The following is a 27,500-nucleotide window of genomic DNA, read 5'->3' as shown; positions in this document are numbered from 1 at the left end:
CCTCAGTACTCAGTACACCAACAATCGTGTCAAGTTTTAGCTTTGTCTCGATATATTTTGTTGTGTTATTACACTGTGTGGGAACACAAGAATGTCAGGTATGTTTGAGGTAGCATACCTCTTCTGCTCACTTTGTGCCCTGCCTACAGCATATGCAAGAGTGTACGTACACAAAAAAGCTAGTCTCTAATAAGATATTAAATATTTGTGGGGACTGGACTAATTTGCAATGAACAAAATGGCCTGGAGTCCGCGAGTTGCTTCATGTTGGAAACACCAATTTCTCTGAATTTGAAAAGAAAATGTAGTGTTCTCGTAACCAATGTCCAACATGAAACACTAATGCCACCTAGTGTCAGAAAATTACCACAGCACAAATCTGACTCCTTTTAACCGTAACTGGTAACTGTAACTTTTTGAGTAACATACTATAAAATTACTGTATCTATTAACTAAAAAACACATTTGTATTTGGTAACCATGTGCCCACTTTTATGTTGATTAACAGGAGTATGAAAAACTTGAAAAAGGTATATTATTTGATTAATTGTGAGTTAACTGGAAATCACGTGGTTAACTACAACCTGGGCAATTTATTTAATTTAATATTTATATTATATTATTATAATTATTTAATTATAATTATTATAATTCTTATTATATATTTATATTCATATAAATTTAATAATAATTTACCAATTTATTTTCTTCCACAATGTAAGTGCAGGCCTGATTAGCCATCTTCATAATTCATTACATAAAATACATGCATGACAGCAATCAATGTCATTCGCCTGCAATACTGTATTAAAGTGTTATTGGGCTTGATGATATAGTCTTAACAGAAAACTTCAAAAATCCAATTGCTTGTAGAACAAAACAAATGACATTATTCATAAAAATGTCCCCAGCATTCTTTCTTCTTAACATTAACTTGCATCAACTTCAATAGAAAAGAAAACACACAGTTGGTGAAGCGGGTGACCTTGGCAACACAAACCATGACTCAAAAGTTGATCGTGTTTTGGCAAATCATATAAATTAATATTCAGCGTGATTTGCTTGTCATACGGACCACAATGTAAAAATGATTCCGTGATTCTATGTTGTCTGTTTGTTTTTTGTTTTTTTTTAGCAGGATTTAAAGCTGCTAGTTTTGTTTTTTGTTTTTAAATAGTTGCTAGAAAGGCCGTAAAAGTTGCTAAATATAGTATCAAAGTTTGTACTTTAGAAACACTGACTGCTTTTGTAAACTAACACAATTCTACAGTATATTATGTTAATTTCATCTTTGTTTGATTTAAAAGATAAGAAGTACCTCCCTACATTTCTGAATCACTAAACCTGGGCTTGTCCATGGAGCCGGTAGAAAATAAAAAAAATAGAAATGCAGTAGAATAGATTTACAAAGGTCCTGCGACACACCTCTTAATTAACGAATAATGAGTCTGCTGTTAATCTCGATCTTTCACTTCCTCCTTGAATCGTAACTCTTCCTTCTTTGTGGGAACATTTTTGTGGGAGCCACTTTTCTATACATGCTTAACTGAGCCATAAAAGTACGCTTCGATGAGTTTGAATTTGAGAACCTGAGCGACAGCTGCATAAATTCCCACAAGCACACTCCGCGATCTTGTAGAAAGTTTTGCATGTTAATCCGTTTTAGTATAGTATTTAACGTGTTTTATGTTTAATGTAAGCTGCTGTGTGTTTTGTGTATTAGGCGTGGTTGGTTCCCCTCGTCCTACTGCAGACCTTGCTCCGAGCCTCTCATATCAAATAGGTAAGAAATCACATTTCCGTAATGTAATAGAATAGAAAGCTGTTATTGTTGTTGAATGGAACATACACAGACTAAATTATGCAGTGCAAATAGCGGTAAGGCACAGTGGAATAATGTTATTTAGTATTTGAGATCTCTGGAGACTAAATGTAAAAAAAAAAGTAGCAGTAATAAGCAGTAAGTTGTTATTGCAAATTGAAATGATTATAGCTGATGTGTAAAAGCTTAATGTCACATGTCATCCAGCATCAGTTTGGGGTCACCGATGCGAAGTCCAAGTGTTACCAGTCTACACGAGCTGTATGAGGAGGACGAGCCCGTGTTGCTACCGCCGCCAGACTACTCGGATCATTTGCCCTCGCGCGCGGTAATCCCGTCAATGCAGTCGCCGCAGAAAATGGTCAGTGCCTTATGTTTTATTAAACGTGCAGTTTTGTTTTAAAGGGGAAGTCAACATTAACTCATTCACTGCCATAAATTCATTAAAAAAAAAAGATTTTTAAAAATTTGGGGTGACGGGCGATTATTTTTTTTTATTGTAACTAATCGCATGACTTCACTAGTTAACTCGCAAATTTTATATCTGTTCTAAATGTACAATAAAAAAAATTCTAGTTTTTCATACTCTTGTCAACAAAAGTGGATTTTTTTTAAACTAATAGAAATAGTTTAAATGAATTTTTGACGTTTATAGCCGTCAATGGCAATGAATGAATAAAAAAAAACATTATTATAAATTTGGGGCATTAGGCGATAACATTTTTTAATCATAAATAATCGCATGACTTCACTAGTTAACTCACAAATAATCACACATTTTATATCTGTTCCAAATGTACAATAAAAAAATTCTAGGTTTTCATACTCTTGTTAACAAAAGTGGGGAAAAAAATGTTAATCAAATAAAAATTGTTTAAAATGAATTTTTGACGTCTATAGCCGTCAATGGCAGTGAATGAGTTAAGCATTTCTTGACAATAATATGTTATATCTGACCTCACCTGTCTAAACATGACATTGTATTACATTTTTGGAATATGAGTTATGAAGCAAAATCCAGCCATTTTATCCATCTCAGGGGGCGGCCATTTTGCCACTTGCTGTCGACTGAAGATGACATCAATGGCTTAGTTTAGCTTAAAAAAAACAGGTGAGCTGTGATTGGTTGTTACCTGAGACCTGAGCAACATCGATGTCATCTTCAGTCGACAGCAAGTGGCAAAATGGCCGCCCCCTGAGATGGATAAAAACGGCTTGATTTTGCTGCTCAACTCTGCATAGAACATATTGTCAATAATTTTTTGGGGGGTTGACTTCCCCTTTAAATAATGTGGAATCAAATGCATAGGCATTTTATTTAGTTTTTATTATATTTGATTATAATATGGAAAGTCCATCTGCGCAGTCTGACACAGTGGTGGTCATTAACATGCTAACCTAAAGGACAATTTCCATTATGCGTTTCCCTTTTAAAGATTTGTTCTATGCGCTTCCACAAGTCTAAAAAGGTACTTTGATTAATAATGTGTTTGTAGAATATCAAACAAGCAGCAAAATCGAATTTGTTTTCACCCATCTCTGGGGGCGGCCATTTTGCTACTTACTCACAGCTCAGCTTGCAAGTTCAGAAAACAGCTCAAACCAATCTAGGCTTCAAAACACCTGAATTCTGTTCTTTATGATTGTTTATCCTTTTGGAGAGGGCTGTGGCCCATGTTTGAGTTTCACCTCTCACGTCAAATATTTCCTGTAGCAATGATTTTATTGCAGAGTCAGGACATTATCTGCATGCAACCCCTCCTCCACACAAAATGTCATGACACATTTCCAACTCTGACTAATTGTTTCTTATCAACCACACCCTTGAATGAGGCACAGCTAAAAATAAATCACTCCTTCCAGAAGTAACAATGAGATGATATGAGCATTACAGAGCGCAGGTATACTGTAAAGGACAAGAAGGTCCAGTCACAGCATGAATTTGTGATATGTCTGCTGATAAAGGATGAATCTGTCCAATCAACCGGCATGCAAGTCCAGGCACGGCTCTCTTCTCCACTTTCTTGTCACTGTGCCTGTACGCAATGTCCTCTCTGCCTGCTGCCTCAGGGTTTTACTGTCTCCAAGCCAGATGCCATTGATCTTCATTTTATTATACTACTACTTTATGAAATATTTTTTTTGAATGTCAGGAGCGTTGTTCAAGGAAAGGTCAAAAGCTAACTGGTGTCGTTAAGTGTTGTTTATGAGGCTGTAGGACATTGTTAATACTAATATCGCTGCAACTTCTCAGCAGGTTACCGGCCCTTTTAATATGTTTGGGGTGAATACGTTTAATGTGCTTAAAATTAATTAATCAATAAAAATACTCTATGATTTTTGTGATCAATACCACAGGTACTCAACTCTTGAGTGCTATATCCTAATCCAGCTTTAATGGCAATTTTCTATTTTCTAATTTCTACTTCCTGATTGTAAAACGGTCACAAGAGTATCCATACCAAGAGTATCAGCCCTATATGATTCTTGGTATCGGTATTCGCCCATCGCTAGCTGATATAGCAGGACTCTTGATTTTTGCAAGAGCCATACTTTGCCCATCCCTGATCCGAGAATATAGCTAGGATTGCGGAAAAGAGAGGACCTGTCTGGCAGACAATTATTGGGGGGAAAAGAAGTTTAAGCACAGTAAACGGGCAAAATATTAGGAAACCAAAGACAGGTTTTCTTTTTAAGGCCTGCATTGTGAGACTTTCATCTGTTTCCGTTTTGCAGCAATTAGCATAAGAATATAGCTAAGTTTCATCATTATTCACAAATCTGTTTAAAACTGTGGGGAAAATAGCTTTTTGCAACACGGCCCTGGTTGATCTCTTATACTCTGCTGCCACCTGCTGGCCGTTTTTTGTAATAACTACCATTGCTTCAAGCGGTCTCTTCAGTTCAGAGGCTGCGTAAATACGTTTTTGGGACCATGATAATATTTAAATAGAACATATTTATACCTTTTTTAGAGCAAATGAGTTAAATGTATTTCTATGCACAGTCAGGTAAATGCTAAAAACTTAGCATTTTTAATTTCTGCCTGCGCATTACGGGAAAAAAAGACAAGATGTACCGCAAACAATAATAAATCATAGTAAAATTATGAATAAACAATGTTCACTTACTTAATTTTCAAACGTACTGTATTGGTACAATGTAGGCATTTTTTTTAATTTATTTATAAAACTTGAGTACGTCAATAACCCATGGCATTATGGGAAATGCTGTTTTTATGTTTTAAGTATTTCGCCTACAAGTACGTTAGAATTTATTTACAAATATATTTAAACAAGTACAGTCTAAATGCTAAAAACGTAGCAATTATAACATCACGGGGTTTTGATTTCCACATGCACAAGCCAAACCAAACTTAAGAGGTAGAATACAATTCCTGACAACATATTCAAGTGACAAAAAAAATTGCAAGCTTGCACTCCTGTATGTTAAAACGCTCCCCATCCCCCCAGCAACATAGTTGAGATACTTCTGTTCATAAGGCAATCATCATCTTGCTCAAGCGAGAGAAAAAGAGGGATTACCTTAAGTGTTGTCATTCGCTGGTGTTTCTAGATGAGCTAGATTCCAAAGGGGGGAGCTCTTAAGTTTGTACACGAAATAGGCCTACGTGTCAAAGCTACATGGCACCATCAGGCAGGAGGACAATTGTTGATCAGCAATCTAAACCAACCAGTTTGGTAACACTGCCTTTTCTTCACAGCTGGAGGGATTTGTGTGGATTTATGAGGGATTGTGGGTGATGTCCTCTCTCTCTTTTTTTTTTTTCCATTTGTCACAGGTTTCTTTAGAAAATGGGACAGCCAAGGTTCCTTTTCTTGGGTGAGTGATGTAACACAACTTCTTCCAAAATCTTCCAAAATGTTGCCAGTAGTGAATAACCTCATGACAATTTCCGTTGTCTTCACTACAGAGGAGGAAATCCCTTTGCGACGGTCAAGCTGCGACCGACTGTCACCAATGATCGATCAGCACCTGTCATCTAAACGCAAAACAGTTCCGGGGAACCCTGCCGGCCACCCGAAATTTGTCTCACCATCCTGCAACAGTTTATAAATGCATTTTACCGTGCCACAGTATGGACATATAATCCAAAGTGTAATGTTTATGTATCTATGGATCATCCACTCGGTCTGTGTTCATGTCAAGTAATTCCAAATAAGACCTAAATACAAAGTTGTCTCAAACTACTGAATGAGAGCAAAGACTGTTTTAAAGTGCTAGCATTAAGCGCTACATATCTTTATCGTTATGTCCTCCAGCCAAAAACTTTCATCAAAGTTTTATCTACCGGTTAGAGAAATAATTAATCTGAGCAGAACAAATCGAAGCAGTATCCCAAATGACTATAAAGTTTTTTTCATTATTATTATTATTATTATTATTATTGTTTGTGCTGCAGTTATTGCAGTGATAAATGTGTTTGTTTTGCCATGTTCCTGACTAGACTGCCCAGCAACCAGACTGTCTTCCTGACTTACAGAAAAAGAAAAACACATAAAAGTAAACATTCACATTTCTATTTTTTAATATATTGAGTTGTCTTCTGGCTGTGATGTTATGCCGAGGTTGTGAGAATGACGGGAGCGTGCTGTGTTGATAAAAAAGGATTTGTCATTTGAGAACCAGCAATGAAGCGCGTTGTTATTTGAAATAAGATTTTATATTAATGAGTAGGATGTTTGTAGGAGCTATTTAAATAAATTGTACAGCATATGTCCACGATGTGCTCAAACCAAGCTCGGTTTTGGTTTGACTGCCATTGTTTTAAATGGATAACATTTTGATGAAGGGAATATTTTTCACGCTTTGCGATTTTGGCAGGTGTGCAGATTATGCAACGTTCTAATGACGTTCCTCACTGGTTGACATTTACGTTGTCTGTTCATATGTCTGGTCACAATTTTGAAATATATTAAAAGATTTTCTGAGGAGATCAACTTTTTTTTTGACATGTATTTGCATACGGAAATGTGTACTATATGATGGAGAAGTGATCATACTCACAGGTATTCCTCAGTGCCTCCTTCAGTGTACCTTGCCATTGTGTTCACAATGTAGCCTTTTTTTCCTTTAATAAAACATGATACAGTTCACAAGGTATTTCACTGGCATGTTTGTGTGAGTATATATGTCATGTGGATAAAATTGTTGGTAGCCCACTGAAGAAAACCGCACAGTGGTTACTGGAATAACATCCATCTAGTTGTCGCCATCTTGTGACGTCAATAGGAACCTATTTTGGGGTTAATTTCTCGCGAATTAAAAGGTAGGGAATGCTAACTATAAACCGCGAATATCGGGGTAACACTACAGTATAACGTGTCATACGCCCGTGTGTGAAACATGAAACAACAGCGGCCTCTGTTGGATACCATCGTCACACATTGGCGCTTGACGGAAGCAGCCAATGAGAAGAAAGAACCAATCCAGCGCTTCCGGGTTTGCACAGCCTGATGCCAGGCGGTGTCTGTCATTAAAATCATAGCAGCAATGAATAATAAGTTTCCCCCTGTGCATTGCAATCTTTTCTTTTCGAAAGAGGAACTCTAGAGGAGCAGTCTCATCTGTGGCGGTTGATGAGAGGAATTTCGAGGTAGGTACGTGTTTGGTGTTACGTGTGCGTGCTATTTGAGGAGGGTTAATCTTGTAATCCAACGCCAAATAATTTACAAGCGTGTTGTTTTTGCGTATGAAGCTGCTGATGTTTGGACCGCTTTTGGCCTCCGTGTCAACAACCTTACTAATTTGTCAAGTTCTTGCTAAATGCTAGTTCTAACGTAATGACGCAAAAATATATACCGTAATGCTTTGTATGTCTTGGTGGCTTCATTATAGTCGCTAATTTAATCGTTTGTGTTAGCATAAGCGACTAAACCATTTTAATTTGTGTCAGGTTTCACCTTTTTTTTCCTCCTAAAAATTAAATTTAAGACGACAAACTGGTAATGGCATGCCTCATTAATTGTCAGCTGTAACATAAGAGGACAAATGACTAAAGGAGATACAATTGATGGCATTGGTAGTACTAAGCGACTTTGAATTTTATTTGATAAAGGAAACCGTAAATGATGTATTGGGAAGACATACGTTTCAGTAGTATACATTTATATAAACTACAATAAAATAAAAATTTAAATTTAGTTGTGGGATTGTGTGACCCCCAGGAACTTTTTTTTTTTTGCATTACTAGAATGAAGTGTAATTGCACATCCAGTACAGTAGGTGGCAGTAATGCATAAGTATAACATTTTTTTAATAGAAAAAATATCCTATTTATTGTCACTGCAGAGAGTTTGGGGGGGATTAACAAAAAATAATTGTGAAACACTGCACTACCGTGCAATATAAGGTGGTGATTGGAGATTAATGAGATCTCCAATCTTGATTTCCGATTTTAATTATTTTTCCCAACTTTCGCTTATAAGAAACACTAAATGATTCAAATCTACTATACTTATTTTTCCCCAGAGTATTAATTGGCATTAACTTCCACAGAAATAATATAAATAAACATTTTGTGAGGCTAGACAACCTCTGCAAAATATTTGTCCACGGTCACAAAAGTTTCTGAATATAGTGATCCAATCACTACATGTGCTTTTGTTAACTAGCTCCTGTGTTCGCAGCCATGGAGAGGAAAAGTTGTCAAATTAATCGATAAATTAAATGAGACTGAACATTGTATTTGTATCCACTCACAAAGGTTCATCCTGTGGTCCCAGGTGCAGCCATGCCCACCTCCCGGCTTTGGGCAGTGGACGTGCACGGACGGATCTACAGCTTGTCCACAGCGGGCCAGCAGTGGGAGCAATGCCGTGATGCACAGATGGCATTTAAGCGGGTGACCGCGGCTCAGCAATGCTGCTGGGGCATCGCTTGTGACAACAAGATATACCTGAACGTCTACGCTTCTGACGTGCACATCCGCTTCCAGGAGGAGACCTATGAGAATCAAGTGGGTGTTCTCTGGGTGGAGAGTTGTGAATCTGTCAAGTGTCAGCTGGACTCTCTCTGTCTGTCTTATTAGCGATGGAATCCTGTGGATGGTTTCTCTGAGCGCTTGTTGCCAAGCGATCGCTGGCATTGGAGTGATGTCGCAGGTTTGCAGCACCAGCCTCCTTCAAGTTTCAAGTTACCGTTCAGCAGCTGGGAGTGGGAGGGGGACTGGTATGTGGATGAGAACTTTGAGGGGGAACCCACAGAGAAAGAGGTGAGTTCCTCATATTTTGTACTTAAAAAAAAATGTATTCCAACTTTTTTTTTTTATAATGAGTACATTCTGCAGGGATGGACTTACTCCATTGACTTCCCAGCTGTTTACACCAAGGACAAAAAATGGAACTCCTGTGTCCGTCGCAGGCGATGGCTACGGCACAGGAGATACAAAGCCATGGACTCTTGGGCTGAGGTGAGGCCTTATCTGTATTTCCAAGAAAAAATATGTGAAATCTGGATTAAAAAAATAAATTTAAAAAATGATTCTGCACAGAAACACCAAGATGAGGAAATGCAGTTTAGCATCTTACTAGAACTAGAAGTGCAATCTATATATATATATAACAATACTTTGTTTACAACAGATCCCCTCACAGAAGACTTCTCTGCCAGATCCGTTCAGTGACATCAGCTGTGGTGGATTGGAGATATCCGACGAGCCCCGTGGCCTGCTTTCGCTGTGGGCGGTGTCGCTACAGGGGAAGGTACAACTTCTCATTTTATATCCTGTAGTCATAAAAACAGGTAGCATGACACCTCTCTTCCTGTGTAGGTGTGGTTCAGAGAAGGCATCTGCCATCACAATCCTGAGGGTTCTTTGTGGCATGACATTTCTCTCCCTGGGGAGGTGGTCCAAATCAGCTGTGGCCCTGGGGAGCTGGTGTGGGCGGTGCTGTGGGAAGGCCAGCTGATTGTTAGGAAGGGTGTCGGTCGAGACAGTCCCCAAGGTACGGTCTCCTACAGTTTCTTTGTTTAGGTTCTGTTATTTGGACTCCTGTTTTCTTCCTTTCAGGTACCTCTTGGTCTGTTGTGGACTCTCCCAGTCCTGATGTCGGAGTCATGCATGTGGCAGTAGGAGTCAACGCTGTCTGGGCTTTGACCAAAGATAACAAAGTAAGTCAAAGTTGACTTAGGGACACATATAAATAATGTAATGTATGTATTTAGCATTTCCTCTTATGATCCATTTACTCTATGGCGAAATCAAGTAGTCAATAAAATGTTCTATAATCTAATTTCCACCTACTTCAAAACAAGTGATAGGACCACAGTAAAAAAAAAAAGTATGAAATAGGAATGAACTTTTGTTACTTGTAATGCTTGTAATAAACACGGCAAACCAGCAGACCACTTCCTGAATCAGTCACATGATACGGTGCTTCAGGAAGATTCAAACGTCATCGATTACATCATCAAACCATGCTCCCAACCACACTTCGCTTGGATTTTAGCTCATTACTTGGCACACACTTTGAAGAATAAAGTATTTTTTATTATTTGTATTTAGCATTGTTGTATTTATTTATAAGGAATAAAGGTCTATATGACAAAATAAGAGTGACAAATACAGCACGTAGCAACTGCATAGCAAATGAGTGCGATACCTCAAAATATGTCGTCCATCCCTAATAATTCCACTTAAGTTAAGTCAAAGATTTTGAACTTGCATGCTGCTTTACCAGGTGTGGTTCCGGCGTGGTGTTAACCCCCACAATCCCTCCGGCTCCGGCTGGATCAGCATGGTTGGAGAAATGGTCATGATCAATGTCGGACTCAATGATCAGGTATAGTACAACGCTCTCGCTCCTGTCAAAGGTCTTCCCTGTGTGTCTTTCTTAAAAAAATACACTATTGTTGCACAGGTGTGGGCAATTGGTAGCGAGGACCGGACTGTGTACTTCCGTCAGGGTGTCACAGCTAGTGAATTAAGCGGGAAAACCTGGAGGGCCATCGCTGTACTCAGAGATGGAGATCGACCTCATTCCAGTGCCAGCAGTCAGCAGAGGTAACGACACAGATTTATAGAAATTATATTTCACCAAATCATATGTGCAATAACAGTTATGTTCCTCCTTGCAACAGTGCTGGATGTTACTTCAGCGAGTTGCATCCTCCATCCGTGTTGACTGACGTGGAGTCTGATACAGAAAAAGCATCAACTGACGAAGTCAGCGGTTCCAATGACAACGTCGAATCCTCTGCCACCCCCAAACCTCACATTCCAAAGGTCACAAGTGACAGTTTCATCTCTCAGCTGGTTTCTGACCGCGATCCAGCCTCTGCTGCCGTCCCACAGGAAGAAAGCGTCCCAGAGGAAGGAGATACGAGCACTCTTTGTGTTGATGTGGTTGAGACTGGAGGCCCCGTTGACCCCCAGTGGAGTAATGTGGATCTGGAAGGGGCGCAGAACCAGCAGGCCCAAACTGGGAATTTGTCTGACAACGCAGACACCTGCAGCCTGTCGTCCGTGGCCACATACTCCCTCGCCATGGAGGACCCTTACGGGGTGGATGGGCACCCTCTGTGGGCGTGGGTCAGTGGCGGGGGCTGCTCTGTTGACAGTCATTCCCAACTGAACTGGTTCCACAGCACTACGAACACTTCCCGTGGGTTTAACTGCAAAGCTGAATGAAGCCTTTTTGCATGTGTTATCTTCTGACGTCTGTTTTATTCTCCCTAGTGTTGGCCCAGTCCGTCCAGTCTTTGAGCCTGTCAGTCACACCAGCCCAGATGGCCACCTGGCGCAGACAAATCTTTGAACAGCTTAGTGAGAGGAGCAAGAGAGAGGTGGATGAATTCCAACATTATGAACAAGCCATAGAGCAGGTGAATGAACACACATTTCGAATTAGATCAATACAGAAATGTGTTTCCCAAGTTCTCATTATTTCATATCCCTGCTTGCCTTCATGAAAAGTGTGTGTGGGTAAAGAAGGGCACGATGCAGTGGTGGAGGGACTGGAAGCCGCACAAGTGGGTAGACGTTCACTTTGCACTTGAGCAGTTCTCAGGACCGGAGGGCAACAAGGATGGCATCCTTTTCGTCTATTATAACTACTATGAGGAAAAGAAGGTGAGAATTCATGTGGGCTATGATTGTTAATACACAGTTGCTTATTCCTGTCCTCTGGTTCCCCTCCAGTACCTGCATGCCTTCATTAATGAGGTGACAATCCTGGTGCCTGTGCTCAATGACGCCAAACACACTTTTGCCATTTACACCCCCGATCGGATCAAAAAGAGGTGGCCAATTCGAGTGGCAGCTGAAACCGAACAGGAGATGCATGACTGGGTAAGGAGAGAATATCCTTCACAGAGGGAATCCACAAAATCTCTTTGTAATATAAAAACAAATATTACATGTGCAATTGATGAGATATTGGAATCAGATTTGTTGTATTTTATGTTAGCTTTGAGACCCGCACTGCCACACTGTCGTTTGGCGTTCCACAGGGTTCAATTCTGGGGCCTCTGCTGTTTTCATGTTATTTGCTGCCCCATCTTAAGAAAACATGATATTTCCTTCCACTGCTATGCGGATGACTGTCAGACCTATGTCCCGCTGAAAAAAAAAATTCTCGTTGAGTCCGCTTTTGTCCTGCCTGGAGGAAATTAAGGCCTAGTTGTCTCAATTTCTTGAATTTCGATCAAAAGAAAACAGAAGTTAGGGTTTTTGGTCCCAGTGACTTGGGCAAACTGAACAGTGATTTTAAATTGGACCGGCATTTTAAAGATGTCATGTATCCAACAAAGATACAGGATATCAACGAGCTGGTAAAAAAATTAATTTAAAAAAATCACCATTTCCCAACCATATTTCTCTTCTTGATCTTTCTGTTCAACTTCTAGCTGGCGCTATTGAGTGCATCATGCTGCGACTCCAGAAGCATTCAGGGTCCTCCTTCCAAACAAGCTATCTGGTCCACCACCTGTAAAGGGGACATCTTTGTCAGTGAGCCCACCACCAACCTTGAGGCGATGCCGTACCCTACACCCTGCGATCAGATGTAAACATGCTATAAAGTAGAAACAATTCAAATTGCACTTAAATTTTATTTCTTTGGTAAGATTTGTGCTGCCATTAATACTTTTTTTTATATGAAATGGTGACTCTGCCTATTTATGCAGGTTCTGGCGTCAGATCGGAGGTCACCTGCGCATTGTGGAGTGTAACAGCGTTGGGATTGTGTGGGGGATTGGTTATGACCAAAACGCCTGGGTCTATGCCGGCGGCTATGGCGGAGGCTTCTTCCATGGTCTCCCCACTTGTAATGACCACATTTACACACAGACTGATGTCAAGAGCGTCTACATCTATGAGAACCAGAGATGGAATCCTGTCACTGGCTACACCAACAGGTACAGTGCTGCCATTGTATGGTTTTTCACATTGTACTTAAGTATTTGATGCATATTTTGTGTCTAGTCACTCATTTGCTGTGAAATGTCTTTAGAGGGCTCCCGACTGACCGCTACATGTGGAGCGATGCCTCAGGATTGCACGAGCGCACAAAAACAAACACCAAGCCTCCATCTCCTCAATGGGCATGGGTAAGTAAACTCAAGTGAAGTAAATCCAACCACAGCCCCTCCTGCAGACGTGAATTAGCACAAACACATTGTGCAATAAACAAGGGCTTTAAAAAATGGACATTGTTCACGGAGGTTTTTCTTCCCTGATTGGTTTTCATCAGGTGTCTGAGTGGGCCATCGATTACAGCGTCTCCGGGGGGACGGACCGGGAAGGCTGGCAGTATGCTGCTGATTTCCCAGCGTGGGTCTCAGTTTTGGTCTGTTGAGTTCAATCAACTACCTCGTGATCGGGATTTACATCTAATCTTAACTTTCCATGCAGGTGGTATCATGGTCATAAAACCATGAAGGACTTTGTGCGACGCAGACGATGGGCCAGGTAGTCTTTATATATTGCTGTATATAGCAGGGGTCTGCAGCTTGCACCTCTGGAGCCACGCATGTCTTTAGATAAAATTAAAAAAAAGAATAATTAAATATTTAAAAAAATAAATAAGTTGTCAGATAATGAGAAACTAAAGATGGAGGAAAAAGTTTTGAAAATTGCCTTAAAAGTTACCAAAAAGTGACCATAAAATGTCGAAAAAGGAAAAGCAGAAAATCCCAATCTAATGTCAATGAAATTGCAAAAAATGTCATAGAATTGAATAAAAAAGGCAGAAATTAAAACATTCAAAAAGTAACCATTAAATGTCCAAAAACAAAAGAAGACAGAAAATTACCATAAAATGTCATTAGAATTGTTTAAAAAAAAATCTGAAAAGTGATTTAAAAAAGGCAGAAGAAAACATTCAAAAAAAAATAAAAAAATAAGACGAAATATTGGATGCTGCTGTCATATTTTTGTGTTGTGGTGCAGTTTTAATTAGCTATTGGTCCCTCAATACAGTAGACTAACACACTTTTCTTCATCACAATCTTCAAATGTTTTGTGGCGCCAGACAGATTTTTTGTTATTTATTTGGCCTAAAATGTCTCATTTGAATGTAAAGGTTGCTGACCCCTGGTATTTAGTATTTATTTGCAGTGCTCACTAGTCAGTAATACCACTTTCTCTTGAATAGGAAGTGCAAACTGACTACCACAGGTCCCTGGCAGGAAGTCCCGCCCATTCAACTGAGTGATGTGACCATCCTGCCGTGCACTCCCGCCGACGAAGTGGATGTGGTACCCGTGTGGGCCATCAGCAACAAGGGAGATGTGCTCTGCCGACTGGGAGTCACTGCACTCACTCCGGCTGTGAGTTTGGATTACCTGTAGCGAATCTAAAATACATTTTATTTACAGTAATGGTTATTGTGTTCATCCATAAAGGGAACGTCATGGCTTCATGTGGGGACTGACCAGCCCTTTAAATCTATTTCCATCGGGGCTTCAAGCCAGGTTTGGGCTGTCGCCAGGGACGGTTCTGCCTTCTTTAGGGGATCTGTGTTTCCTCAGACCCCTGCAGGTTAGTGGAGGGAATTTAGAGAATCATAATGAGCAGAAACAGAAATGGGCAGGTTTTTCACAATGACAGTAAAACTTGTTCATTGTCTCCCTCTGTAGGTGAGTGTTGGTACCACATCCCTTCCCCAACCAAACAGAAACTGAAGCAGGTGTCTGTTGGAAGGGCGTCAGTTTATGCTGTTGATGACAATGGTGAGGAGTTTGTATTCACAATTACTGTATGGTTATCATGTTTCCCTGGATACAACTTGTAATCCTATGCCTGATTTGTCCCGGTCAGGTAACTTGTGGTACCGGAAGGGTTTGACCCCCAGTTATCCTCAGGGCTCCTCATGGGAGTATGTTTCGAATAATGTGCGAAAAGTTACTGTTGGGCCTTTTGACCAGGTTGGTACCAGCATACCACATCTGTCGTGAGTTGTTTATATGATTTTATAATGCAGCAAACAAAATGCACTATTATAAAACTGCTGTGCTTTTCTTTACGTATTGATAAAAACAGATTTTTTTAAAAAAGGCTAACACAAAAGGTTCTGTCAGCCAAATAGGAGCTAAACCACTCAAGCACTACCACTAATGGCCACTTGGTGCTGCAAATGAGCAAACAGAATACTGAATACAATATGCTTTTTGTTAAGATGACACGTGCTATGTTCTGATTTTAGGTTTGGATCATAGCAGATAAGGTGCAGGGCAGTCACAGTCTGAGTCGCGGGACCGTGTGCCACCGACTCGGAATCCATCCTTTGGAGCCCAAAGGACAGTCGTGGGATTATGGCATCGGGGTAAGGAACAGATCTCCTTCATTCATCGGAAAATACCGTTTCAGAGTTCATGAACCCAGATCAAAATTCTCGGTTAAATTGCAAGTAAACTGGAAAAACACTAAGACGGTTAACAACTAATTTACATAGCGATGAAGCTCACGATTAAAAGCAGTCAAAGAATGGGCTTGGCTTCGAATAAATAAGGTTTACGCATATTAATTGTATTTATTAAGGTGCCTGAAGATGATTTATTCGCTCTTCTTGCCATCTAGGGTGGGTGGGACCACATCACAGTTCGAGGGAATGCCATCGAGCCGCCCCGTTTTTGTCTCTCTGCCTTCACAGACACTCCTGCGCAGGCCTCTGGAAGCCCCTAAATTGTCAGAGACAAAAGAGGTCAATGTCATCTTTTCGACATGTTTAGACACTCACGGGCAATGTTTTTAAATGTGTTATTATTGTGCACACAGTTGTCATCCTTTTCTCTCATTGCCTTTGTAGAACTTTTTTTTTATTTTAACATTCCTTCTTATGTAGCAGAAATTGTAGCTTCACCTTTAAGGTCTCAATGCGCTACACTTTATTCACGGTTTAAAAAAAAAAAAAGTTGTGTTTTTTGTTGTTTTTGCCCACTAGTCTTCATACACATTTCAGCATATGATGTACTATAGTATCTGTATAGAGATGACTGTATATACAGTAGAAGTTAGTATGACGTGTAAAACAAATGTTTAACTGCTCAGTTTTAATTGATAGTATGCTGAGCTCCCTGCCTGTCGAGGATCTTACTGCGTTCTCATGCTGTATTATGTAATGTTTTTCGTCCTCCTTTGTCCAAACGTGGTGCTGTGGAGTGACGCGGAAATAAGTTGAAATGTGCCAGAAGCAGCCACCGAGTTTTAATGGGACACCTTTGAAGTTAAGACAAACACCCTTAAGCACAGATCAATAAACCTAGAGTTTTAATTGTGTAAAGAGTTAAATAAACGACTAGGATCAACTTATTAGGAGGATCTACTGGGTGGGTCGCTTGGCACCACCCTCCAAATCCTTGACTTCACAAGTGTCTCATTAGCCTGGTGGTTACTTCTTACCTCAACAGGCTGATATGGTCTTTGGAACATGTGCAATGTAAAAGGGGAAAAGTTTCTTGTGTTTTCTTAGAGGGCCTGCTGGGAAGAAAAATATTTTTTGTAAAGAAAATCTCGTATTATATATCTATAACATGTTGACTGTTATTGTGTTTCAAATTATACAGAGCATGTTACACCTAGTTGGGAAAAATACAGGGTTTCCGCAGGTCATTAAAAAGCCTTAAAAGTTATTAAATGTTTTTTCAGGCTAAAATGTTTCTTTTTTTGCTAAAATAAATAAATAAATAAGGCCTTGAATGACATTAAGAGGCATTAAATACAATGTTGAGACGCATTACAAATTTAAATACAATTGTTCTTTATGCATTTTACATACAAAGTTGTGTAAGGGATTTACTATAATACAATTTAGCAATAATTAATTTGATAAAAATACATGTATTTGTGGGGACTAGTGACTGCTTCTAATTTACAACAAACAAAACGGCCTGCAGCCCACGAGTTGCTTCATGTTCCAAATACCAATTGTTCTGAATTTGAAAATGTAGTGTTCCTGTCACCGACGTCCAACATGAAACGATAATGCCAACTAGTGGCTGAAAATTACCTCAACACAAATATATGGCTAAAGTTTCACATTTTTTAACCCTAAATGTTAACCGTAGCTTTATGGATTATTTAGTATAAAATTACTATCAGAAAACTAAAAGATACAACCACATTTCTACCATATTTTGTAATCATATTTGTCCACTTTTATTTTTTATTAACAATAGTATGAAAAACGAAAGAGATATTTTGTTGTACATTTAGAACAGATAAAGCGTGAAATTAATTTAAGATTAAAAAATGTAGTAGACTGACAGACTTAATATATAAGTATATGCATATATGTATGTATATTGCATATGCATATAAATTCGATTTGATAATACCTGCAGAAACCCTGTATATAGCACTCCGTAGATAGAGACAAGAGTTTATGAATTGGTCTGTTACTGTGATTAAGTGACATTTGCATATTGCATGTGCATTCCACACATGTAGCGCATGATCAAATACCAGTCAATAAATACATGTGTTTATTGATAGCTCGTCTTTCAGTACAATGTCCCGCCTGGAGACATTACAAATAAGCTAACTCTTGAAACAACATCTCTGCAGACAAGTCAGACGAGTCAGTTGTGTTCTCAGGGGGATGGCAGATCATCACCACCGTGAGTAAATGAGCAAACACTTCATTTAAATGCATGCGTTCTCTTCCTGGATTTAACAGTTCTGACTGAAGGCGATGCTTGGCAGGGTTTTTTTCTTTTCTTCAACTGACAAAAAGGCAGGAAGATCACATAATTACAAAAAAAAAAAAGGTGAGTAAGAACTCCCAGTTTCTGAACTAAGAAATGAAAGAGACAGGACAGTCGGCCAAATTAAGTTCACCCCTCATTTGCATGAAGAGTAGCCAACTTGTGTGTTCAAGCGCTGCAGTATAAAGTCGACTGGGCTCCTACAGAACACGTCCTTCCTGACTGGATCCCTCAGCAGTGCACCTGCAGGAACTAGATTTCATTTGGCCCCCCTCCAAGTCCACCAGTCTTGGTCTGCTAGCTGTGTTGGCTTAAACTGTGCATGTGGGTGAGGTACTGGGTGAGACCCTCCTCGCCTTCCTCCTCCAGGTGTTTCTGGTAGCACTGGAGCAGCTTGGCGGCGCTGGCCTCCGACGACACCTCCCCAGAGGGGAGGCAAGCCCCCGACATGTCCAGGATGATGGACGTCAAGGCCTTGATGTAGTTCTTAGCCAGCGTCAGCGTCTCAATCTTGGAGAGCTTTTTGTCCATCTTCACGTGCGGGATGGCCTCGCGTAACGCTTGGAAGGCGTTGTTGAGTTTGTGCATGCGCTGGCGTTCCCGCTCGTTGCTCTCTAAGCGCCGGATGCTGCGCTCTTTAGTGGTGGAGCTGTGCTGCCGGCGCCGACGACCTCCGCCCCCTCCTTGCCGCTTGCCTTCCCTGCTCCTCAAGGAACCTTTCCAGGAACAGCCGATCCTCTCCGAGGCCTCTGAGTCTTCATGCTCGCTGGAGCCTGCTTCTGCTTCTGTGTCTGGTTCAAGTTCTGGCTCCGGGTCAGACCAGGTTCTTCTGGATGGTTTTACAGCTTTTCCCTTGGACTTCATCCTGCTTCCGTAGCAGATTCTCCTAGTAGGTCACGGTGTTTGTGGGCCTATGAGGATAACATGACAGATAAGATGTCAAATCTCAAAAAGTTTTCAAGAAGTGGTTGCACAGTTCTGCCATCTAGTGGAAGAGCAAATCGTCTGTCAGCATTGGCGTAGATAACAAAAATGAATTGTTTGTAAATAAATAACTTTTGAGACAAATGCAAAGGTATATGCAGTAATCACAAACTCTGTGAAGACCACAAAAACACATTTGATGATACAGTGTATCCCTAAAGGTGAAAGTACTAGCGCAATGGCTGAAAAAATATTTACTTAAGTAATACAAATAGGGAGACGCTGGGTTATTTGGTCTATAAATTCTTTGAGGACTAATTATTGGACTCAAGTTGAACTATTTTGACTTTTGCCAGGACCACTAAGATACATGTACCTTCTCCTATTTAGGATTTTTTTTTCCTTCCCTGAGCCAATCTCCAATTGAAACAGCCATGCATCCTGCTGTATCTAATCAGTCTGTTGCAGTGTGAAAACTCCACGATGTTGCCCTGTGAGCGTGCGCCTGGCTTATCCTCTCTGCTCCCGAGATAATGTCAATTTCAAGGTTAGACTCACAAACAGCACTCAAACAGATGACTAATTCACCCGTTGCTCTATTGATTTGGATGTTCATGTTGAGTGAAGTGACATTTATTTTAAACCCCAAAAAAACACAAATGACAAAAGTCTATCTTTTTTCAAGTTGCATTCTTTAAAAATGCATTAAATAGACACTCATAATAAAATCACACAGTCCAGTTTAGCGGCTTACCTTTAATTCCACTTTTCTTTTTCTGATGGTTCCTCACAGAAAAAAGCTCGGCCTTGCAGTCAGCTAGTTGGACGCACCATCTTACGTGCATGAGCAGATCTTGGAGAAGGCTGCTGTGCGTGGCCGTGCATCGGTCCCCACACAGATGTCAGTGTCACATGGGAGAGACCCGGAGCAGAATAAGGTACACGTAGCGCTCCTAAGCCAATCATTGCGCAGCTCGCGAACAAAAGCTCCACCCACAATCCTCCATTCCCCCCCCCCCCCTCTCCACTCGCGCAAGGTGCACTGGCCCTGCAAACTCCTGCAGTAACCTTATTGTAAAAGAAGGATTGTTAGTTGTCCTAGCTTTGAACGTATACATTTATAAAATCAATGAAATTAATTATATAAGCATTTCTTAAAATAATCCACATGTGCAATCCATCCATCCATCGACTATCTGTGCAGGGAGGATAACCTCAATAAATAAAACTCAAGAATAACATTTGTGCAAGTTTAGCAAATGAATTAAATAATTCACTAAAATTGCTATGTTTTAGTCGTGCTATCAAGTTGTTAGAATCATGCAAAACGGAACCAATTAGACTTGTAAAACTATTACCAAGCAGGGCAGCAAGGTGAGCTAATGCCGCAGTCCTCAACGTTTTTTGAGACCGGTTTCACATAAATTTTGACAGACCGGTATAGAAGCAAACAAAGACAAATTTATTGAAACTTCAACCCACCATTACGAAGCCGTGTTGAAGGCTTTAACTTGGTACATGAGAAGCACTTTTTAGACTCTTATTTTAAGTAGGACTGCTAATAATGTTTTTTTTTAAAGGTATGAACCCCCCCCCCCCTCCCCACCCGTTTGCATTTGGTATTTTCAAACTTTAGAAGAAACTCTCCAATGATGTTTGTTGTTTACTCATGATGTGCTAATCCTTGGATTTACTTTTAATTTTTTACTGTCAAATGACCAGGAAAAGCACACTCAGATGCACCCAATTTTCAAAATAAAACTGCCCTGTGATTGCCTGTGCATTAGGGGAATGGGCAGGAAAAAACAATAAAATTAAATACAGTTTACAGACCAGTGACTCCATTGTAGTAATAATAAACGAATTGCCTCTATTGATAGAATGACGTAAGCACGTAGTATTCAAAGCTTAGTGGGCAAAACTGGCATATGCAAATCTTTTTAGAGGCCTTTGAGTCAATTCTGCCTAGCAACAAGTGATTAGCAAACATGACATAACTTGTATACATGTCCAAGCTTAAGGTGATCAGTCGGTCAAGAATTTCAATTGTGCCTTTTCACGTACTACTTCATTTGAATTTAGAATTTTTATTCTACATCACTATCATCACTATCTCATAAGAGTGTAAAGCTTGCTGTGGGATTTAGCCCATAAGCAGAACATAAACAACAAAATCAGCCTTTCTAAATAGACCACGGGACTTAATTGGGACCTAAATTTTAAAAATTCCTCGATCTGCATTATATTATTATATGTATATATAAATTTAACAGTTTCTTCCACAGCCATCTGCAAAGCTTTATAAAAAATAAATAAATAATCCACTAGCGTAATCTTGCTACGTAAACTAACAAATGGGTATCAAATGACCTCTTGCCTTTGCACTTATGTGCTTGGCCGATGTATTAATGTACAGGTGTGACACTTCCAAGTCTTATAAGAGCGTAGCTGGCCTGTCCTTGAGGAACTTGTTTGTGTGTGTGTGCGTGTGTGTGTGTTTGTGTGTGTGTGTGTGTGTCAGACTGGTCCTGCCAGGTTTCCCCTCCTCCCCAGGTACACTGTATCTAATCAACCCAAACTCGCTGATGCTGCCTCTGTGGAAACATTATCTTCTAGTTTGAGTTTGTTCAGTTTCTAACTTGGTTGGCCCGAAGGTTTTGCACTGTTTATTTAGTCACCACCGCCTTGATAAATTCAGAGCTGAATACACTTCAGTAATGAGGCAAGCAAACATAGGGCTCTGCACTTTAAAAAAAAACAAAAAACAAAGCGATAAATTTGATGCAAATGCACAAAGCAAAATTTCGGCTATGTCACAGCTCAGGTCCAAGGACAGACGTTGGCATTAAACAGCTTAGCTGCTGGAAAGATACCAGCGGGTCTTACGCAAGTGACTGTGTAATCACGGCGCGGTGGGCGATCGTGTCATACCCACCACTGCGAATACCGAACACATCGTGATGTCACGGACAGCAGGTGCCTTGAATCCATTACGGTGCGGAGAGCAAAAGAGACGCCCCTGACTCATCATGAAAAAGCAAGGAGGCGGGGAGATGAATTAGGGGGCCAAGAACCGGACCGCTTGTCACTTTTTCCATCAGGCCAAGGCCACAGGTCTGAGAGGAAAACAAGCGTGGATGTCACGTTGATCCACGGTGACAGGAAATGGAGGTGGCCTTTAGCTGAAGGCAAGAAGGTGATAGAAAAGCTGCATTTGATGTTATAAAAAAAATATCACCAACTTGTTACTAACCTGTTATTTTCTAGCTCAGGGGTCAGCAACCTTTCCTGTCGAAAAAGCACTTTTAGGCCAAATAAATTACAAAAAAATTTTGGGTGGAGCCGCAAAACATTTATTTTGATGAAGGAAACACTTACTGTTAGTCTAATATACTGAGGGCCCAAAAGATAAAATTTTTCATTCTACATTTTTCATGCATTTGAATATTTTTCTGCCTCTGTCAAATGTCTGACATTTTGGGCAATTTTATGGGATTATGGTAATTTTCTACCTTTCTTCTTCCTTATTTGGGATATGTTATAGCTATTTAAGAAAAAAAAAAATCTGCATTTTTTGCTATCAATTTATAACATTTTGGCCAATTTTGTGTACATTTTATGGTAATTTCCGGGATTTTTTCTTTGGTTTTTGCACATTTTATGGTTACTTTTTGAACATTTTCTTTCCTGCCTTTTTTTTTTTTTTTAAATTAAATTCTCTGGCATTTTTGACAATTTCATGGAGATTTTGTGGCTATTTACTGCTTCTCCTTCAACATTTTCTGGTCACTTTTTGTACATTTTTAGGTAATTAAAAAATATAAATATATATTTCATCATCCTTTCGTCCATTGTTTTATTAGTATTAATTTTTAAATCTAAATTATTCATTCATTTAAAGAATATTTTATCTAAAAGTGTGTGTGTGTATATATATGTGCATGTATATATATATATATATATAATTTAATATATTTTGTAATTTTTTTGTTGTCTAGATTTCTACTTAAATTAATTTTTTTATTTTTTAAGATCCACAGGGAGCCACACAAGCTCCAGAGCCGCTAGCTCAAGGTCGTGACAGGTTTGGGAGATTCAATGAAACACTCTGGCACAGAATCTGATGTCCAGTTTGTGTGTGAAGTGCAGAAAAGTTTGTTGTGATGAAATATTGTAAAAGCAGTCGCTTTTCAGAAAAGATCAGAAAATCGTATTCCGCAGTGAACCTGCAAGCCAAACCACACATGCAGTTTGGTGATAAAATCTGTCAATAGCCTGCAGCATCCAGGTTCAGTTGATCCCGTGCTAACATTTGTAATGCGCCGCCCTCTTCTTTTCAAAGCCTCACTTTACCAAATGATCACATTCATTTTGGATGGTGGGCAAAAGGTAATGGGATCGCCATTAAAATAACATGCCAGTAAAAGGATTTCCATATTTAACAGATTTGAAGTTTCAAAACGTATATCAAAAGTAAATTCAAATGATTTCTGTTGACATTCCCTGCAGCCTTCCTTGTTGGTTTCGTTGGGACCAGAGGCAAGTCTTTCGCATTTTAAAGCATCAATTTTTTTTTTAAGTGCTTAACGGTTCTTACTCAAGCAAATATCTTAAATAATAAATATTATAATGCTGTTCAACTTTGTCAAGCAAAGAGATGCTCACATGTTTATGGTAGGGCGCGTATGACCTCAGGGAATTTTCTTTTCTTTTTGACATACTCAAATACAGTGTAATTGTACATCCACTACTGTAGGTGGCAGTAGCGCTGTCAGAAGTGTTAGCTCGTCTGCTCGACGAATTATACTATTTATAGTCATGGCAGAGAGTTGGCGTATGTGAAACATTTTCTTATTCCTGGGGTGGCGTAACAAAAAATAATAACACCATAAAACTCATTTATATTGTCAAATCTTTCAAAAGAGCTCCCTTCTTGTTTCTCTTGGTGTCATGTTTGCTACCTTGTCTACTTTGTCTACATGTTTGATTACGTTAACCTACTTTAACCTTAATCTGACTCTATTTGTCTACGAAGCAGTTTGTTAAAAAGTACTATACAAATAAAAGCGTATTATTGACCTTCTCATGCACGCACAGACAAGCACGCCTCCTGCCTAACAACAGGATGTTCTAATACTGATTTGTCAGCTTTTATCCATTAGATGATACACAAACACATACATTATTGGGTCACAGTTGTTCCTGAATAAATATCAGGGCCCCCATCTATCTACGGAAACAAATACGCAATCGGAAACTTTCCCCACTCACAGGTAACCAGGCAACCGCTGGATGAGTGACTCAGGAAAGGCAGAGGGGAGCTGACTCAGAGCGGCTGTGACGTAAAGGATGTAGGACACACACACGTCGCGTACATGCACACATGCATCAGGTCAAGAATCAATCTGCCGCTTTCAGATGACATAACGAAAACCAATCCGTGCAACAAGCAGCGGTTATCAACCCTTCAAAACACATTTCATGTCCTCGTGTAAGAAAGATGTGTCCCGTCCGTCTTGTCAGTTTATATAAAGTTTTGAACTCTGAAGAAAAATAAGACTAACAGGAAAAGTAAGATCAGTGGAGGCAATAGGCAAATGAGGCGTAGTACCTCTTGAAATCCAGCTGATGGCATTAGTGCCCCTGTTTGCAGTATTCTTGATGTCCAACGGTCATGATAGAGTCCTTATAAACTGATTAGTCACAACTTAAGTTATTAATTTATTGTTTCACTGATTTTAAAAATGTAAGGAAAGCCAAACTGGAAAGTAGGAGATGTAGATTTGAAGGGAAGGTTATGTAATGCCTTATCATATCCAGCAGATGGCACTGTTGCTTTCCTTTTTATTGCCACGTTTGAAAAAAAGAAGAAACTAAACGCACATTTAACTCTTTCACTGCCACTGACGTTAAAAGACGTCATCCAATTTTTTATTTTATTTTTTTTGAAACAGGTGGAAGAAAGCCTTCCCCAGCTGTGTTGAAAGTTTCAAGCAGGTCTAGTGAGCCTAATGACTATTTTTGGCCCCTAGAGGGCAGCAATGACTCTCTTTTGACAAGATTGGGTAGGCGTCAGTAGAAGACGTGAGGCGGGGCTAGAGTGTTGAGGGGGACAAAGGCTGAAGAAGCCATAATGGCGACCGGTTTGCAAGCAGCTCACGGTCGAGCCGTTTTTTTCAAAGACGAAAAGCATCGACCAACGCTATAAAGAGCACATTGATGACGACGATGATCATCATCGATGATGATGATGGTGACTCCGAGGTTGACGGCGAAGTTGGAAGCGTTGACGCGGCGGCTATGACGACGTCATAAAAGGTTCACGGGCTAGCGATGCCAACACCGGAAAACGCGGAGCACAACCGAGCACGCTCAGGTGGACGTTCAATCGGACGACGAAGAGTGCCCCGAGTCCAATGCATATTCATCGGAGGAGTGGGTACAGTCTGCTACTTGCTATTCCCCGGGAAAAAAGGCCGTCTGCACGCGAAACGGACAATGGAAAGTGAAAGTAATCTGTTGTCCAAATCCGGCTGCGTCTCCTTGCACGCAGGAGAGCGTTACAAAAAGAAAAACTGTGTTTGAAACATCCACATAATTGTAAGTAGTACCACAGTTGCACACATTTGTAAATAGTTTGCGAAATTGTTTTGTCAAATTGTTACACTGTTGAATGGAAATAAACGTATTTTGCAAACTAAAAACACTTTTTCATTGTTGGTGAAAGCGTTTTACAGAAGTAAAGCACTATTTAGGTGTTTGTGGCATCATTCATGGACAAAAAGAAGTGTACAATTCACTAGAGTGCATGAAATAACATCGTTTCACAAAAAGCTCTTTTTCTCCGCTTTTTGTTTCAAAACAGAGAATTTCGGTAAAAGTAACCATTTTCTATTGTTGATTACTGAAGAACGGAATAAGGTAGAAACAAACTTTTTTTTCTGATGAAAGATGAGAGTCCAATCTTTCATTTGGTAGTATGTGTGTTTCCATAGTCCAAACACAACATTTTCTGTGGACCTTGAAAGATCAGTCAAAATGCTTAAATCGGCTGGCACTGGCGACATCCCGTTTTTGAAAACGTCTGGCAGTGAAAGAGTTAAAAGTCCCCAAAAAGAAAAAGTTTTTTTAAACAAGGATTTTTAAAATTCTTTAAAAAAGTTTTAAAAAATGAGGCTTCAAATTATTATTATTATTTTTAAAGGCCATTCTTTCAGCTCTCCATGTTAGCCACGCCCCCAAAATTAGAAAACTAAAATAATTTCAACAAATCACTTAATTCACTTTACAGGGTCAAATGGCGTTTAAATTTTAAAGCCCTCTTTGCAAATAATTAATAAACTGAGATAAAAACGTTTCATTACAATACAATTTAAATTTAAAAAGAAAGGCAAACCAAGAAGAAAAGTATAGGATCATTTTAGCCACTTACCACCAGGTGGCACCCATTGTTCATGTTTTCACCTTGATGTTTAATTTGGAAAGCTGACATTCTGTTTTCTGACCATAGGCATAAACCCTTTGAAAGCATCCATTCCCTGTCCAATTATCATTCCTGTTCAGTTCTCCACTGCTTTAAATTCCAAATAATCCCCGGCAGCCCAAATGCAGATTCAGGTACTGAGGATTTAACAAAAATATTAACTCTTATTTGCTTGGTGGCACCAATTGCTTTTTTTTTTTAAAGCATAAATTGCAGCCTTGGAGGAATGACACTACCTGTTTTGTGTGACGAGTGCAGGAAGGCTTAATGCAAATGGAAAAAAAGGGAGACTTCTTTGACATGTTGAGGAGTAGCTAACGATACTAGAAAATCAGATGCTAGTGGTTAGCACATCTGCCTCACAATTCTGAGATTCGGGGCCTTTGTCGCGGTAGCTCATGAGATCCTTATCTCCTGATTAGAACAGTTTTAACAGATTCATACTTGTCAGAAGCTGTCATGAAAGCCTTGGTCATTTTAAGTCCATTCAGCATATTTCCTTTTGGGGTCCCACATGGCTCAATTCTTGGTCCCTTGTTGTTTTTAGATCGGTGTAGATTCATGTGGCGCCAACGTAGCATTTGATTCCAGTTTTATGCGGCTGAGGATTCATTCTCACTAAATGACTTTCTGGCATCAAAGCATGAACGGCACTTTTTAATTTTTGATTGAAAACAAAGATGGAGGCGTTGTTGTTTTTTTCCTGGAGGTTGTTTGGTATTGCTTCACGTGGATTTTGAGCGTGCTGGCTCGCAATTGAACCACCAAATTAGTGCGATTGTTAAATCAAGTTTCTTCCAGCTGAGACAACCATCAAAAGTTAGACTGTTTTTATCATATCCGGACCTTGAAACAGTAATCTTTAACTGGTACCCATTAAACGAGAACACATCAGTCAAGTTCTGGCTGCCCTTCACCGGCTTCCTGTTCATTTCTGTGTCCGTTTTAAAAATCTTTTATTTGTTTTTAAATCTTGACATGGCCTTGCACCTCCCGACATTACATGCTCCACTCTTAGACTCCATCTGGTTTTCCCCAGTCAACAGACCAAATGCTTTTAGTTGTCCCGGAGGCCCGCCGCGAGCTCAGTGGTAATCGCGCCTT

At 39.8% G+C, this 27,500-nt stretch overlaps 4 protein-coding genes across 9 annotated transcripts in view; 3 read left to right on the top strand and 1 right to left on the bottom strand.

Moving 5' to 3' along the window:
* The window catches only part of baiap2l1a (BAR/IMD domain containing adaptor protein 2 like 1a), a 34,110-nt gene extending 27,164 nt beyond the window's left edge, over nt 1-6,946 (top strand). For both annotated transcript variants that reach the window (XM_077550868.1, XM_077550866.1), the window contains 4 exons: nt 1,724-1,783; nt 2,030-2,183; nt 5,625-5,665; nt 5,757-6,946. In XM_077550868.1, the coding sequence (XP_077406994.1) occupies nt 1,724-1,783; nt 2,030-2,183; nt 5,625-5,665; nt 5,757-5,829 (328 nt within the window). In that variant the 3' untranslated portion in view covers nt 5,830-6,946. The remainder of the gene's footprint in view (nt 1-1,723; nt 1,784-2,029; nt 2,184-5,624; nt 5,666-5,756) is intronic.
* Nucleotides 6,947-7,277: 331 nt separating this feature from the next.
* Nucleotides 7,278-17,776, top strand: tecpr1a (tectonin beta-propeller repeat containing 1a). 4 transcript variants are annotated; one of them, XM_077550224.1, is made up of 24 exons: nt 7,278-7,439; nt 8,569-8,801; nt 8,874-9,056; nt 9,132-9,254; nt 9,427-9,546; nt 9,615-9,789; nt 9,855-9,955; nt 10,525-10,626; nt 10,705-10,847; nt 10,925-11,448; nt 11,523-11,668; nt 11,760-11,915; nt 11,985-12,134; nt 12,692-12,849; nt 12,971-13,201; nt 13,297-13,393; nt 13,537-13,616; nt 13,698-13,754; nt 14,440-14,614; nt 14,690-14,825; nt 14,924-15,016; nt 15,105-15,211; nt 15,490-15,609; nt 15,864-17,776. In XM_077550224.1, the coding sequence occupies exons 2-24, from the start codon at nt 8,577-8,579 to the stop codon at nt 15,966-15,968; spliced, it is 3,507 nt and encodes a 1,168-aa protein (XP_077406350.1). In that variant the 5' UTR covers nt 7,278-7,439; nt 8,569-8,576; the 3' UTR covers nt 15,969-17,776. The 4 variants fall into 4 exon arrangements, with proteins under 4 accessions (XP_077406350.1, XP_077406349.1, XP_077406353.1 ...); XM_077550223.1 differs by having other exon boundaries at nt 8,550-8,801; XM_077550227.1 differs by having other exon boundaries at nt 7,278-7,443.
* bhlha15 (basic helix-loop-helix family, member a15) lies at nt 17,745-19,900 on the bottom strand. The gene is made up of 2 exons (XM_077550228.1): nt 19,668-19,900; nt 17,745-18,900 (listed from the first exon to the last, which is right to left on the bottom strand). The coding sequence occupies exon 2, from the start codon at nt 18,851-18,853 to the stop codon at nt 18,287-18,289; it is 567 nt and encodes a 188-aa protein (XP_077406354.1). The 5' UTR covers nt 18,854-18,900; nt 19,668-19,900; the 3' UTR covers nt 17,745-18,286.
* The window catches only part of LOC144038086 (glutamate receptor ionotropic, NMDA 2C-like), a 50,940-nt gene continuing 43,154 nt past the window's right edge, over nt 19,715-27,500 (top strand). Inside the window, exon 1 of one of the 2 annotated variants that reach the window (XM_077550221.1) lies at nt 19,715-19,851. The gene's annotated coding sequence lies outside the window, so the exon portion shown is untranslated. The remainder of the gene's footprint in view (nt 19,852-27,500) is intronic. The other variant, XM_077550219.1, reaches the window with a different exon arrangement.

Source organism: Vanacampus margaritifer, chromosome 18 (assembly GCF_051991255.1).
Source record: "Vanacampus margaritifer isolate UIUO_Vmar chromosome 18, RoL_Vmar_1.0, whole genome shotgun sequence".
Classification (NCBI taxonomy): Eukaryota; Metazoa; Chordata; class Actinopteri; order Syngnathiformes; family Syngnathidae; genus Vanacampus; species Vanacampus margaritifer.
This window is presented reverse-complemented; position numbering and strand designations above follow the sequence as displayed.

Excerpts from the sequence above, each read along its gene's own strand:
- tecpr1a (XM_077550224.1), top strand. The coding sequence starts at position 8,577 with ATGCCCACCTCCCGGCTTTGGGCAGTGGACGTGCACGGACGGATCTAC. Across the intron at positions 11,916-11,984 it reads ACTACTATGAGGAAAAGAAG|TACCTGCATGCCTTCATTAA; the intron begins GTGAGAATTCAT and ends GTTCCCCTCCAG. Across the intron at positions 13,755-14,439 it reads CGACGCAGACGATGGGCCAG|GAAGTGCAAACTGACTACCA; the intron begins GTAGTCTTTATA and ends TCTCTTGAATAG.
- bhlha15 (XM_077550228.1), bottom strand. The coding sequence starts at position 18,853 with ATGAAGTCCAAGGGAAAAGCTGTAAAACCATCCAGAAGAACCTGGTCT.